General features: G+C 39.5%; 1 protein-coding gene and 1 long non-coding RNA gene across 2 annotated transcripts; one reads left to right on the top strand and one right to left on the bottom strand.

The window, feature by feature from the left end:
* Positions 1-44: 44 nt before the first annotated feature.
* strc1 (stereocilin 1) lies at positions 45-15056 on the top strand. Its single transcript, XM_085907407.1, has 29 exons — positions 45-78; positions 630-1286; positions 1360-1384; positions 1647-2967; positions 3055-3849; positions 4258-4323; positions 4401-4511; positions 4607-4761; positions 5167-5353; positions 5867-5982; positions 6320-6449; positions 6585-6767; positions 7663-7701; positions 7804-7974; positions 8119-8259; positions 8548-8606; positions 8756-8891; positions 8981-9069; positions 9477-9612; positions 9691-9887; positions 10025-10118; positions 10377-10548; positions 11153-11328; positions 11441-11596; positions 12109-12251; positions 12337-12485; positions 13354-13451; positions 13558-13708; positions 14015-15056. The coding sequence occupies exons 1-29, from the start codon at positions 45-47 to the stop codon at positions 14116-14118; spliced, it is 5991 nt and encodes a 1996-aa protein (XP_085763533.1). The 3' UTR covers positions 14119-15056.
* LOC147058976 (uncharacterized) lies at positions 13155-14945 on the bottom strand. The gene is made up of 2 exons (XR_015065632.1): positions 14056-14945; positions 13155-13678 (listed from the first exon to the last, which is right to left on the bottom strand). It is a non-coding gene; the product is annotated as an uncharacterized LOC147058976 (long non-coding RNA).
* Positions 15057-15208: the final 152 nt, after the last annotated feature.

Raw genomic sequence — 15208 nt, 5'->3', positions numbered from 1 at the left:
CAGTGTCTTTTGTGAAGTCGGGGGGCGCTGGTTAATCCCAAACAATGTGGGCTACCTTTACGGTGTACATCCTATTAGGTAAGTACAAACATTATTGTCGTGTACGATTGATGGGGAAAAAAATGGCTTCACGATTCAGTGTCAGTCGTATGGGTTCAAGTCTCATATTAAAAGTGTGTGGTTCTGAAACTGCATATGACTTAAACTTTATTGCATTTATAGGTTACATTAAAATATCGAAATGTTTTAAAACAAACTCTTAAAGATTAAATGCAGATGGTTTGAACCTCAGTCAAACAGTTGGCTAAGATTCTTACACTTACCACGTGAGAGTACATTATAACATTATATTAATGTGCAAATGGGTAATTTTCACTACTTGATTAGAACTGAACTGCATCATGAAAACTATTTCTATGATTGGGACTCACATGTATAAGGTAATCAAAATATTGGGAACAGTACACTGTGAATTCTTTGCTCGGTGCCTCACACATTTCCATTCTCCATGCAAGTATAACTTTGACTTCTATTTTTGGGTTGTGTCATCTGAAATAAAAGCAAAAATCAGTTAGTCATTCGTTCCAAATCAATTTAGTTGACACAAATCTTTCTTTATCTTTTCGCAGGGATCATAAGTGATGCCAATCGAGTGAGTCCACAACCCCAACTAATACAACGAAAAATGAGCCAGACCATTAGTTCGGAAACAGACATCCAAAGAGTTATCGATCAGATTCGTTACTTGTCTGGCGGAAATGCAAATACGGAGACTTCCTCCACAGATTTCAATCCACATGTTGATGTTTTAATGGATGTCTATTCTATCTTCCAACCACTGCTAAGAGGACTCATGGATGACCTTCCAAAAACCTTAGTTTGCATTTTATCGGAGAGGCAGGATTGTGGAGTGAAAGCAGAGCTCACAAAGTCCGTTTCTTTGGAGTTGGGTAAACCGTTGCTGATGCTTTTATCATCTCTGAGATCGCAGACGTGTTCTTCCACGAGTGATGCAGAAGATGCAGATCATAATATGGTGAGCGGCTATCTCAGGACGGGAGAATCAGCTGCTACAACATGGAGCACAACATTTTTAAGCATTTTTAAAAGCTTGCAACTGTCTACGACTTTGATGAGTGGATTAAGTGGTGTGGTGGATGCTGCTGTTACTTACACCTCTAATATCATGGCGATGTTAATCCAAGTACCGATGGACTACGTAAAAATAGCATTGCAGTTAGGAGTAAGCATTCCATCTGTAAATGAAAGAGAAAGCTGCGAACAAGGTAACATGTCAGTCTGGATTCAGCAATATTTTCTCTGATGCTAATCCCTTTTTATTGTTTTCCATAACTTCAGGAAATCTCAAACAACTCATAATGTGGTAAGTGATGAGTGCATTTCCCTAAAATCTACATACAGCTGACAAAAACACACACAATCAAAATATAGATGTATTATGGAGAGAACATTTGACAAAACACTTCTTAGTTTGTGTGCATTGAGATTTTCTTCAGTAATTTAAGATTTTTTTTTTCCATACATTAGCAGTCCAAGAGTCAAACATATTTCTCAGAATATAGCTCATTCCAATGTTATGCTGTTTTACCATTACGGAATCAATTTGTTCAATCTGTCTCTTTTAGGGGAATGACAAACAATGTGAGCTGGTCCTTCACCAACTCAATGATTGACATCCTTCTGGAGAACCTCCTGACTCCAGAACCGACAGTGTGCACATATCCTGGTCCAGAATGTCAGAATCCTCCCTCCTTCGAACGCAGTTTCCCAGAGGCAGCCATTGATAATAATCACGACATGCTGCTTCGATGTGATCGGCAAAAGTTTTCAGAGCTCAACGATACACTTTGTGGTGAAATCCTCTATGGATCCAGAGCACAAACGTCCACATTGGTGCTCTCCTTGTGCCAGGCGCTCAACTCGCTCAGCGCTCGGCAAATCGAACTGCTATGGAGCAATACGTGCTATGTCATTCAAGCGGTGGTGTCCCCGCTCCTCGACAGGTCATCGGAGTGCGGTGCTATGAGCAGCTCACTTGTCTCGCTCACACCTCCCCGAAAAGCCAGAGATGCCCCCAACCTCCAACAGCTCGTGTGTAACTATACCAGCTGGTTAGAAAACCAGGTGGTGGATGCTGTCCTTGTATCTCTGTGCAGCGACAATCAACAGGAGGAGTTTGTGAAGCATGTGTGCAATGATGCCTTACTCTTGAGGAAGTTGCTCTCAGACCAGATGAACAGTTGGTTGTATGGCTACTGTGCAAATTCCACAGTAGACCACGGCTACCTGGTGGATCAGTTTTGTGTCTACCAGCAGTGGATTGATCAACCTACGGTTTTGGTACAGCCAAATTTGCTGGAGTTCTGTATTAGCCTAGACAATCCAAGACTTACAAAACTCATGTGTGAGCATACTGGCTTCTTCATGTTGTTATTCTCCAATCCGGAAAATGCAAAGTTTATGCCAATCTGCACAACTGTGTCACTTCCACCACCATTTCCTGGCCCAGATCCGCTATCATGTCAATACTCCGAGTGGGAAGATGTGATGCAAATTACAACAGATGTCTTGGCGCAGTGCATCCGCAATGAGCCCACGGATTTTGCAGAGAAGGTTTGCGCCAATAGAACCTTCCTAAATCGCCTTTTACATAATCAGGACAATGCCTGGCTTGAGGATCATTGTAGCACCGTTTTGATTTTTCCACCCACGGCTGCTCCTCAACCTGTTCGTATTTCGGACTGGTGCAATTACCAATCGTGGAAGGATGGACCGGTGGATGATTCTGTGGTCGGACTGTGTTGGCAGAATGACCAGCTTGCTTTTCAGAAGAAAGTCTGCTGTGAAATGACTTTGTTTGAAAAGCTCTTACAGGACCCCAACAATAAATGGCTGAATACTGTATGTGCAGACAAGGAAACAGAAGATCTAGAGTGTGTACCACAGGTAGGTCTTTTAGTTGTCTCAATGCGTTGAGTCAGTATGACTACAATGAAAGTCATCGTTTTTTTTTGTTTGTTTTTTATTCTTCAGGTGTGCAAGTATTCCGAATGGACTCACCCGATCATCGTTGACATGACTGAGTTGGCTCTCTGCGCTGAAAGGGACCCAAAGAACTTCACCTCCAAAGTTTGCTCTGATGAAACAGTCCTTCAGAACCTGATGACTAACCAAGACAACACTTGGTTGATTAAGTATTGTGCCAACCATTCAAATCAAGGTGAAGATGGGGAGGGAGACGGTGATGGGATAGGATTCGACCCTGCGGAGCAGTGCCAGTATACCACCTGGGGTGTAGCCCTCCCGGATGCCGTGCTTTTGACCCTCTGCTGGGAACATGATCAATTCCACTTTGTCTCTTCTATCTGCTCTAATCATGGCCTTCTCTACCTGCTGGAACATGAGCCCTCGAGCATGTGGGTGAGCGCCATGTGCGCCACATACAGCAACCACACGATCATAAGTAACAAAACCTCCGAGGATCTTTGTCTGGCTAAAGAATTATTGAAGCATTTCAATTGGACCTGTCCTGTTAATGTCACCGCAGCCTGCCAACCAGGGGCAAGCCAGGACATGCGATTGATTATACGCTGCTGGGCAGACAGTCTGAGATCCAGGATGGGCCATCTTCTGACTCCATCTGTAGCTGCGGTGTTGGAACAAGCTGTGAGCACTTCTGTTGTGCTCTTGCTAGCAATAGAAGAGATTCAGAACACTTCCCTCCATGTCATCGAAAACATCCGTATTAGCGTCCTGGACTCTGTAGTTCGTTATCTTGAAGGGGAGAGCAACTTTGAAAAAAAGAGGGTCTTGCTGCAGTGTTTTGGGGTAAGACGGATACACTTTTATATTTGAGGTATATTCAAATGATCCATTCCCTTAACATAGGTTGATTTCAAGGATGTAACAACTCACTCAAGACCCGATTTGGTTCGAGTTGCTTTTCCCCAATTTCAATTTGATTTATTTTCATCTTTCTTTTTTTCTTTCTTTTTTTCTTTTTTTCTTTTTTTCTTTCTTTCTTTTTTTCTTTCTTTCTTTTTATCTTTTTTCTTTTTATTTTTTTTCTTTTTCTTTCTTTTTCTCTTTTTTTCTTTTTCTCGTTCTTTTTTTCTTTCTTTTTCTCTTTCTTTCTTTATTTCTTTCACAGTACGATATGTGAGATCACCCAAATAAAATCTCAGAGGTTGGTGCAATGAAACTTTGTCATCTTAACTGTCTTGTGATTATTTACAGACAATACTGACTAACTTGATGCAGACGGCCCAGGATGGAACCAGTAATGGATATCTCATCATTAAGGTACGTACTAGATACATCTTGAATGATTTGTTCCTTTTTTTTTTTTTTTTTCTAGATCTTCATTTTTGTGTTTGTAGGAATACTTCAACATACCATTGGCCAGCCTAAAGTCAGTGCTTAGTGATTTGGACTTCACAACCGTCAGGCTGATCCTCCAATACTATACAAGAAATCAGCATACACTGAAGGTGATTATATTGTTCCCCTTCTTCCTTGGTTTCATCAGTGCTAATAATGTCCCACTTCTGTCGACTCACAACCGGTGCTACTTGTGTTACGGCAGCTGACGGATAACTACCTGTCCACCCTGGCATCCGTGCTGTTCAAAAGCCATCTGGCAAAGGATGCAAATCGGTTTTCGGAGCTGGCTCCCCTTTTGAAGGCAGCCAGTCCTAGTGACATCCACAGTTTGCCCTCTCTGCAAAACAACTCCAATGTGTAAGAGATGCAATGTTTACTTATTGTATTTAGTAAACATCGTCACATTCGTCATCGATCATCAGTAAGCGGCGCACTCAAATCTGTTTTGATAATGTCAGTAAATATCTTTTTTTATTGTGGTTGTAGTTTCTCCATGTAGCTAAATAAACAAAATCTTAAAAATATCAATATTAAAATATTATCACATGAATCTGTACTATTCTACATTACTGTAAATCATAACATTGTTATTTATACTTGTCTAACAATGTCAGTCAAAGAAAAAAAGACATCAATTTACACCTATTTGTTGATTTAGTTGTTGATGCTCAGAATTTCAGATTTTTACCTGAATGCCCCAACAAATAATTGAACTACTTCTGTCTCATAGTTGTACACATTGATATGTATTTTTTTTCACAGGAGGGAAACAATAAACAACAACTTGGGCCATATGTCTGCAGATCAGCAGCAAGCTTTTGGATTGTGGTACAGTAAAATGTTGCCGCCCTCCAACATCACCGCAGCTCATCAGTCACTCATCAGGGACACTGGAAATGTGATAACTTACCTGCCCTTCCACAACTTCCAACACCTCTCACCTGCTCAGGTAACAGTCCTCTGATCTGCGACACCAAACTGGGAAACCTGATGCTGTCACTTGGATTTGTCTCAGGCCACACAACCCTTATGTTCTCCTTGATTGAACTTGCAGTTTATTTCCAAAGAAATCATCACATTCTAATGTATACTGTATACTTCAAAATATAAGTTGCATTTATATGTTCTTGTTTGCTCTCTGCTTGTGTGGGTTTTCACCCAGTACTCCAGCTTCTTCTCCATTCCCCTAAAAATGTTAGGTGTAAGAAAAAAATGTAAGACTCTAAATTGTCTATAGTTCCTTTGTTTACATTACAGAAATTATCCACAAGTTTATCATAAATAATGCTTCAAGCCGATGACAAAATGCATACCCTTGTGGTGGGACATGGGTATGTACGTAACCATTAAAACAAAACAAAAGATGTCATTAATTTTCTTGTGAATTTATCTCGGTGAAGGCTTGTTCTCTGTTAAACACAACTGTAGTTTCTAATTTTTATTTCACTATGTTTGTCCGTAGTTATTAGATGGACTGGATGTATTGCAAAGAAACAGCCTGACTTTCTTGAAGCAGGAATTTGTGTCACAGAGCATCATTGGCACCTACAAAAACTTGACTGCTTACGACTTCATCAGGTCAGTTCACTGCAACATTTTGTGTATCAACTCATGACTTCTACACCTTGCTTTTGTGTTGGTTTTTATTTTAAATGTCTTCTGTGCTGTACTGTAAATCCATCCATCCATCCATCCATCCATCACCTGAACAACGTAACAAAACAGCTTCGTTCAAACTCTTAGACCAAGATTGGCATGTTCAATTATGCTTGACATTTTAAGAAAGGGATTAATTTAACAATATATTTATTCTGGCATTTGAGGTTTTTATTGGCGACTAACTGCACAAACCTATAAGTATTAATATGAACATTTTTCAGCACAATTGGGATGTTGACTGTGTCTGTGATTTTAGGCTGGGCAGTCTCTCATGCCTGGCAGAGCCAAGTGACCTACTGGCATACCAAGGCAGTCAGGCTTTCAGAGTAATCTGGGATGTCATCATGAACTGCACAAATGACGGACGCACCCTACCGAGTCACTTCGTAAGGAACAGCCGCATGGATTTGAGCCACCTTTCCTATTTTGCTTCATTAACGTGATTTCATTCTTCAAATGAAATGACCTTCAGATGTCCTCCAAAAGGAGGTGTTTGCAAACCTTTGACCTTTTCCTTGCAGATCTCCAGTCTGTTACTGAACAGCACTGAGTTCAAGAGCCCATCCTCACTCAGTTCAAAGAGACTGGCAGACATTGCACACCTTCTGCCCTCTCTGGGAGTGACTTTCCTGCAGGGCCTCTCCCCGTCGCAGCTACTTGAAGCACTTCCTGCTCTCAAAGCTGTGTCTTTCAGTCCCGCACAGGTAAAGAGGTGCACACATCGTCGAGATTTTACAGGATGAGGCGCATGTCAGTTCTTGGACCTCAAGAGGCTTGGTTCTCTTGTCTCAGCCTCAAAGATGCTGTTTTGGCCTGATATGCAGAATATGTAATTATTCTACACTCCCAAACCTTTTGCGCACTTAAACACTCTTGATAAGATAAATCAAGTATTAATGATTTTGGAGATTCAATTATTTTCTTAGGATGCCGCTATTTAATGTTGATGCCAGTTTACACGTTGATGTTTTACATTTTGAAAAAAAGAAAACACTTTTGCGATGTTTAGAACAGACACACTTTCATGTATTATAAAGGCGATGCAAAATCTGATACAGATTGTACAACTGGAACCAATTTAAAATGGAAAATCCTATTAAGCGGTTCTGGTGCTTAAATTTGTCATGTCTTTTGAGATTACTGTGAAATGTGTTGGATTTATGTCATGGCCAATGGTTGTTCAGTTTTCATGTTTGTGAGTCAAATTGATTCTGTCTGAAAACAATGTGGCAACATCATTGAACACATTGTTTACAATGGGTGTATATATTCAAAAATTGCTTTTCTTTGTTTTCTGTGTGTAATAGAAACAAAATATATTTTTTTAAATGTCGCCGTAATGTCTGTGTGATTCAAATTGATTCTGTCTAAAAATAATGAATCAACATTGTGAACACATTGTTTACAATGGTTGTATACATTCAAAAATGGGTTTTCTTGGTTTCCCATATGTAATAGAAACAAAATATATATTTTTTAAATGTCACCGTTTTAAATTTGGGAAACACAAACTCGAGTCACTGCAGTATTTTTTGTAGCATTTTTTGAGACCTCTCGAGGTGAACTATTTATTGATGTTTCATTTTGTACGTATTGCAGGCTTCCATAATTGTTGACAAGCTGTCAACTATCGACACAGTAAGTTTATTTTTTATTTTTTCTTCTCAAAATGAAACTTCTTAGCAAAATTTGCGCTGCAGTGCTTTTGTCCTAACCTCCATGCCCTTTTCCTCTGTCAAGCTGAGCGCTCCAGGCCGCCTCCAGGAGCTCGGCTCTATCGCCGTGGGAGTAAAGACGGAGACGTTATTGATGCTGACATCTGACAGGCTGCTGTCATCACTACCTGATATGGCGCAACACTCGGCAGGCCTCACTCCACCACAAGCAAATGCCATTGCCACCAAACTATGGGTACAATCATCATATCTGTGAGCTTCTGGTTCCAAAGTCTTTACGACGGGCTACTGCTGTTTTTTTGCTATGCCAGACCTTGCCAACTTTGCAGCACAGGTTGCCAGGATCCATCATTTTATGCTTTACCTTTATTCTAACCAGGGCTTTCCAGAAGTGATCTACTGGTTGGATGATGTCGAGCCACTGCTTTGTTGCACTCCACTTCTTAGTGTACTGCCCAGAGCTCGCCCACTAATGAACAACATCTCCAGTGCATCCACTAAACCATGGAACACACAGCAGGTTTCACACAGCTCAACTTCTTTCAGGATTGCTTGACTTCGTAAATGTGGCCATAATAATAACATAGTAGATTTGTCAAAATCTGTTATTGTGTGTCCAATTTTTGCTAAATTAATAAATTGCAAAGCAGAAGTAATGTCACTGTTGCTGTAAGTCGACTTGCTCTGAAACAACCAAGTATCTGTATGTCCAATTTTCATTGTTTTTCCATCACAGGTGATGGAAAGTCATTGCAAGTTGCCACAATTACCTAACACACCATAAAATGTTTTCCTATTTTTTCCCTAGGCTAAAGCGATAGTGAAATCGGAGCTGAATTCAAAGTCAAATCTTCACAGTGATTTTTTGTAAGTATATTTAAAAAAAATAGAATTACATTTGAACACCATCTAGTGTATCACACTGTATTGTATTTGCTGTGTTATGTTGACCAGTGTGTTGGTATTTTGCAGACTCACAGATCATATTTGTGTGTTTGTGACATTTATATGATCAGGAGTCTTGGGATGCTCGGACAGGGCGTGAGCTGCCAAGCCTTGAAGGGATACTTCAGGGCGGATACATCACCTGCAGCGGTGAGGGAAATCTTGGCTCTCCTCAGACAGCAGCCCAGTCCTCTTCACACCTCACTGGTAAAATGTTGCGAGAAATTTGGCTCGTCTGTTTTCTGACCTCATGCAATAGAGAACACACTTTAATGACTGTTTACTCCCTTATGCAGAAGAGGTGTGTGATTGAGGAGCTCTATCAATTTGAGTTCTTTTCTGAGCTGCTTGAAGATTTAGGAGTGGAGATTGCCCTGGCCATGCCGTAAGTGGAAACCTAAAAATATTGTTGATTTAATGTTAAGGGGGTTTCCGTAGAACAAATAGGTCTACCTGCATCATGGTATAATAATCTAAATAAATGCAAATAAATGAAAAAAACAATTGAGGTTGTTCTTGTTGCTGTGGTGTAGAACTGCAGCGCACCTTACATATGAGCGTTTTTATATTTTAATTGTTTCGACAAGCAACATGACAGAGTCACGGTATTACATACACTTGAAACCATGAACAATATTTCTCAAAGTCAGGTGAGATATGCTCCATTTAGTCGTGACCTTGGTGAAAACGGAATGGATAGATTCACTGATGTATTATGACAAGGGGGAAAAAACAAAAATCTTTGTTCATATTCAATAGCTAAAGATATTAAGTTGTGTTGTTTCTCTGCAGGGTTAGCACCATTAAAAAGTTTTCTGCAGATACGATGGACACTTTGCGGAAAATGATTATTGAGGACCCTGTTCCATTTTTCTTAATGTCAAAAACAGAGCAGTTGCTTCTTGTGGATAGGATGGCGCAGAAGCTGGTCAGTACATTTTCAGGTCGATTCTTTCAAATGACAAAGTCTGTCACTTATGTGTTTGTTGTTTCATTGTGTTTACAGGGCATGTACACAGGAATGTACACAGAGGAAGAGTTTCGCTCTTTAGACATTATGGCCACGTTTATTTCAGATGAGATTTTTGTCCAGCTGGATCGTACATTTTTCATGTACAATTTAAATTTTCTCCAGACCTTGTGCTACAGCAGAAGCAAGATGGACATTGTGGCACGCATGCTGCTGGAAGATGCTGTCTTTGGGTATAAACAAGATTAAATTACAAGTCAATCAAGGAGTTTTTTTTAATGTTATTTACAGGATCCCCCCCCCCCCCCCCTTCAAATCAGGACGAAGAGCTGTTTACAGAGCAGTGTGATATGTCTATTTTTCCCCACAGCCCTGCAATGGAGACCTGGAATCAGACTACACTCAGTCAGATAGACCGGTTTCTATTTTTCCTTCCTCAAGACCGATTGCAGGAGATTTCTTTGGTGAGTTTAATGTTGTACATGTGAGACAGTTAAAGAAAATTATATAAAAGATAATAATAATAATAGAGCTCTATAGTCTTCAATTAAATTGTATTGTATCAGGTCAAAAATCCACAGTGAGGTGTTTAGATTGTTATTTGATAGTACCCATCACACAAAGAGAGCATGTAATGATATCCTTCTTGAGCAGGAGGTGTCAGGATCAGGTGGTGTTCTTTAAACCATCAGTGCGTCACCATGTTATGTGTCTTGCAACAGGCTTTGATGACTGTTGGCCGTATTGAGAAGCTGTTCATGAGCCAGCGTCAGTGGGAACGCGGGGTCGTGGGTCTTCACTGTTTAGATGACAGTGACAAGTGGCGGTTTGCTGAAAAGCAGCAATTTCTTCTTCAGTTCTTTCTAGGTTTCCTAAAGATCAATCCACAGTCACGTAAGCATCAGTTTGGTTCTCTAACCTTTCTTATTTTCTTATTTTACTTACTGTAATTTAATGCACCTAGTTAAAGGGACAATCTGTAGAATTTAGTGTCATCTAGTGGTGAAACAATAGATTGCAACCACTTAAATTCAAAGTGCATTCACTTTTAAGCACACGCACTACAGTGCCCCAGAGAGACTATACTAGACAAACTTACAACCAATTTCTTCAGCAAAGAAGCAAGCAGTTTATCATCACAAACCTCTTTTAGTATTCCCTCAAGTGAGGGAATAAGTGCATTTGTTGGTAATCATTGCTGCATCAAATTTGTGATCAGGTGACAACTCTGATTTCTATAGCAGTGGCAAGATATGTCAGGTTCCTGTATGTGAGCCGTGACTTATGTAATATAATTAGCGATTACTAGACATACAATAAAATATAAAACAAAATTACATTGTTGTAATAGAATTTGTTTTCATGTAATTAAAATTTATAGTGTTTTTTTTTCTTCAAATGAATGACTGTTGAAAAATAAAAACATTTTATACATTGTCCCTGTAAGGTTCTATAGATGATGCAGTACATCCATCTAGCATTTTTATTTTCTGTTTAGCGGCTCCTATGGTTCCCACCTGTGAGATATTGCGGACAACAGCTCCTTTTGCTTGGACCACTAACAGCCTGACAAGCATGTCACCATCAGCCTTCAGAAACTGTCTGGAGCTGATTGGCCATGATGCCCTCCTTCGATCTTATCAACACAGCCAACTTTTTGAGAAAGTCAAACAAGTAAGAATCTCGTGTTGTTTGGTTTTTATTTTATCTCGTACACGCTACTGGGCAGTAAAACTGTTGTTTGGCATTCTGTCTGTTTTTGCTGTCCAAATGAAATGGAATGAAGATGTTTGGCCCAGTTTCCAACTTCTCCCAGTTCGTCATCAGTCAGATGAGCCGACTGACCCTGGAAATGTCACCAGAGGAGATCCGTATGCTCCCACTGACTGAAAAGAGCAGCATCGCTGCTTTGGGCGCCATCAATGAATGGAGCAAGAAACAGGTAATTGCTTGAATGCATTTACTTCAAAAGATGGATATTTGGTGTCACTGTCATAACGGCCTTCCAAGGGAAGCCACAAATGCAAAGTGGCCCTTTATAAAAATTTGTTTGACACCCCTGCAGTCTAGCTGGATGGACTCCCCCCCCCCTCTCCAATCAATTAGAGACAAGGCATAATCATAAATAGTATTCTACAGTATTTATACAGTAAGAAAATACATGTATTGCAAATGGAGTAGTAGGAAGTGAAAAAATATCTAAATACTTTTATTCGAGAATGATTTATTGCGATTGTGTGTTGACCTAAAAATCACCAGTTTCAGGTTCAAAGATTCTCCGTCTAAACTGAATAATAACACATACAAGTTGTGTTTTTTGCCATTTTAGCATCCTTTACAGCAATAGGAAAACAATTCGGTTTGCCACAAAGCTGTGTTGGTTAGCTTAAAGCAAATCCCTTTCATTTGTATTTGAAACGGTTAGAAGGGTGATGACACTTGCTTTCTTCCTAGCTGGTTGCATTGTTCACAACAACGTTGAACTCCACCAAGCTGAACCCCAGCCAACTTAACTCCAGCATACTGGTAGCAATGGGTTACATGGTGTGTGGAGCTAAAGTAACAGAAATGAGCTCTTTCAATGCTGTTGAGTTTAGGTAAGCAAATAAACATTTGTATGCAAGGCACACTTCATCATTTTCAAGAAGACTTATTGACTGTGTCTCCCCCTGGTGGTTTCAGTAAGGCAGTGCTCTGGCTGGGTCAGCTCAAACTGTCCTGCTCAGAAGAACAGCTGTCAGCGCTGGTGGGCCTGCTGACCCACAGTCTGGCTTTTGGACCCATCAGTTCATGGGATATGGAGGTCTTCATTGAGATTGGAGTTTTGGCGGGTATAGAGCATTCACATCCTGTGTCTCAAACAATTTGTCTCTCTCAATTTCAGATTTTAACCTCACATTTTTTATTACTCTATAGCAAACTTCGTGTTTGCTCTACTTTAGGAACTTACTAAAATGGATTATCATTATATTGCTGGTTTGTAATTATGTTTATAAATAACCACCATTATCATTATTAGGGTCATAGGTGAGTGAGTGGTTGTCAGTTTTTCTTACAATACATTTGATCAAAACTAATACATTATCGTCATCATTAAAAAAAAAAAAAATCAAAAACACTGATGGACCCAATAGCTGTTAAAAAGGAATTTGTCACTTTAGAGACATATTCTTTCATTTCCTATTTCCAACGAGGGCATCTGATACTCCTCCATCATTCCATCCATCCATCCATCCATCCATCCATCCATCCATCATTCCAACCATCCATCATTCCATCCATCCATCCATCCATCCATCCATCCAATCCCAGCTGTCAGCAGGCAGGGGACACACAACTGTTTGCAAGCCAATCGCAGGGCATCGAGACAAAACACAATTATGAATTTAAAATTTCCCCATTTTTGATCTGACATCAGGACTGTTTGTGAGTCCACAGGGACAAACAGTATCTATCAAACCGTATACCTAGTAAAAGAAAGAACAGAAAAAGACATAGTCATGTTTTTCTGAGAGAGAGAGAGAGAGAGAGAGAGAGAGAGAGAGAGAGAGAGAGAGAGAGAGAGAGAAGAGGGAGTCAGTTGTTTCATTTGGTGTGTATGAAATCAACACAGTATCCTGTGCTCTTGAAAATGTCAAAATGCTCTAAAATGGCTGACAGTGAATCATTTGAATCTTTGTCTCCTCTTACTTTTCACAGCTGGTCTCGAAGATATGGCCATGTCAGCCTTGGTGAGAGAGCAAATCGAAGGAATAACACCGATGGCTATCTCAATGATACCACCTGATAAATTTGCTGTAAGTTGACTTATCTTTTTAATTTGAATTCATCCTTAATGTCTTCAAGTTTTTTTTTTTCCCCTTCATCTTCTGTTTTGTTGTCCTCATGGTGTCCCACGTGCAGGTTGTGTTCCATCACCGGCAGCTCAGCATATTCCTTCATGAGCAAGCTATGGCAGTAACAGAGGAGCAAATCACGGCTCTGTCAGATGTTCAGAGGACTGCTCTCTTTATGGTGCTGGCACCTTGGGAGGACAGGCATGTGGACCTTAGAGGTGAAGACACTCTCACATCTGTATTAGTTTTACTTTTTGTACTTTTCAGTGTTTCATCATGCCCCATTACCCATAATAATTCAGACTTTCATGAGTTTCAGTGCATGAATTCAAAGTTTTTGTTTGCTTAAAAAGATGTGCACCACTGTAGAAACAAAATCTTTTCAATTTAATGACTGGAATATCACTGGGCAATTAATGGAACACATTAATCACGTTTTGGCACTCTATTAAAGCAGATGTTCAGTAATATGCAAAGATATTTAACAGTTGAATATTTATAATGATTTGAATGTACTCCTTTAGGGATGTCACAGGGACTGACGCTGAGTCCCAGCTCTCTGTACCTGATCCTGGGCCTGCTGATGGGACTGATGGTCCAGCCCGAGTTGACATTCTTTGCTTCGTGACACTGCCATCCCTTGCTGGATCAGGAGGCACCCACACAACCAAAGTCAAGTCAAATGTATTTATATAACCCTTAACCACAGAAACGTCTCAAAGGGCTTCACATACCCACGAGTGACAAAAATTAACGACATGGCCTGATCTTAACTCCTGGGAGGGCAAGAAAAAAACCCCCAATAACGAGCCTTTTATTTTGATATTCTAAAATATACTTGTAAATTATTTCTTTAACCCCCCCTTTAACCCCAGCAGAGACTGAATGCTGTTAGAAATGTCTTCCAATATCTTCTATGGCATTAAGATTTTCTAATACTGAGCCATCAGGTCTTTGTGTAGAATGCAGGTTATTCAAAACCTTACTGCCTGTACCTTTAAATTTCTAAAGGTATAACTGCTAAACACAAGTATGTTTAGTCCATCAACATGAATAGTTTTGTTACAAGTATTCCAGTATTCAAGAACAAAACATTAGTACTGTAGTAATTTACCAAATGATAGCTTAATGTGTTTTACATCTGTCATTGAATTGGATTGTTTAAAGGGAGCAATTTTGTTCATTTCTACCTGAGTGTCTTATTACATATTAGTAAGGTTTAAGTAGCATTAATAATTCATTTTAAATCCTTCCAGGTGTATGCCACGCAATTTGTAAATGTATTTATTTGTAAATCATTAACAATCTACAAAAGAGAATTATGATTTTCTTTCAAATAATAAGACTGTCGTGTTTTGTACTGTCTACTCAGGGAAAAGACAGACTTAAAAGCAACGAATAAAGGCATTCAAGAACTTGTAGATTTTATGTAGAATTACAGACAAGAAAGCAACTAATAAAGACATTCAAGAACTTGTATATTTTATGTAGAAATACAGACTAAAAATTCATTTTATTTTGGGGAACTATATGCAATACCATGTTTATGTTACGTGAAAGATTAAAAAAAACATCTATACACTCATACAATGTGCTGAAACTGAATTAAATACAAAAATTCACTATTGAAATAAATACATTGTTTTATTTTTGGTGGCAGGTTAGTGTCCAATTTCATTACAACCTTGTTGCCCCTGTTTGCAATTGAAAGGAAGTGT

The sequence above is a fragment of the Syngnathus leptorhynchus genome, chromosome 3, assembly GCF_054491065.1.
Source record: "Syngnathus leptorhynchus isolate UIUO chromosome 3, UIUO_Slep, whole genome shotgun sequence".
Lineage (NCBI taxonomy): Eukaryota > Metazoa > Chordata > Actinopteri > Syngnathiformes > Syngnathidae > Syngnathus > Syngnathus leptorhynchus.
Note: the sequence above shows the minus strand (reverse complement) of the source record. Positions and strands in the feature narration are given on the sequence as shown.

What these genes read in the sequence shown, in the direction of transcription:
- strc1 (XM_085907407.1), top strand. Translation starts at nt 45, where the DNA reads ATGTGGGCTACCTTTACGGTGTACATCCTATTAG. An exon ending in ATGGATATCTCATCATTAAG is followed by an intron (nt 4,324 to 4,400) that starts GTACGTACTAGA and finishes TTGTGTTTGTAG; the next exon opens with GAATACTTCAACATACCATT. An exon ending in ATAGGATGGCGCAGAAGCTG is followed by an intron (nt 9,613 to 9,690) that starts GTCAGTACATTT and finishes TTGTGTTTACAG; the next exon opens with GGCATGTACACAGGAATGTA.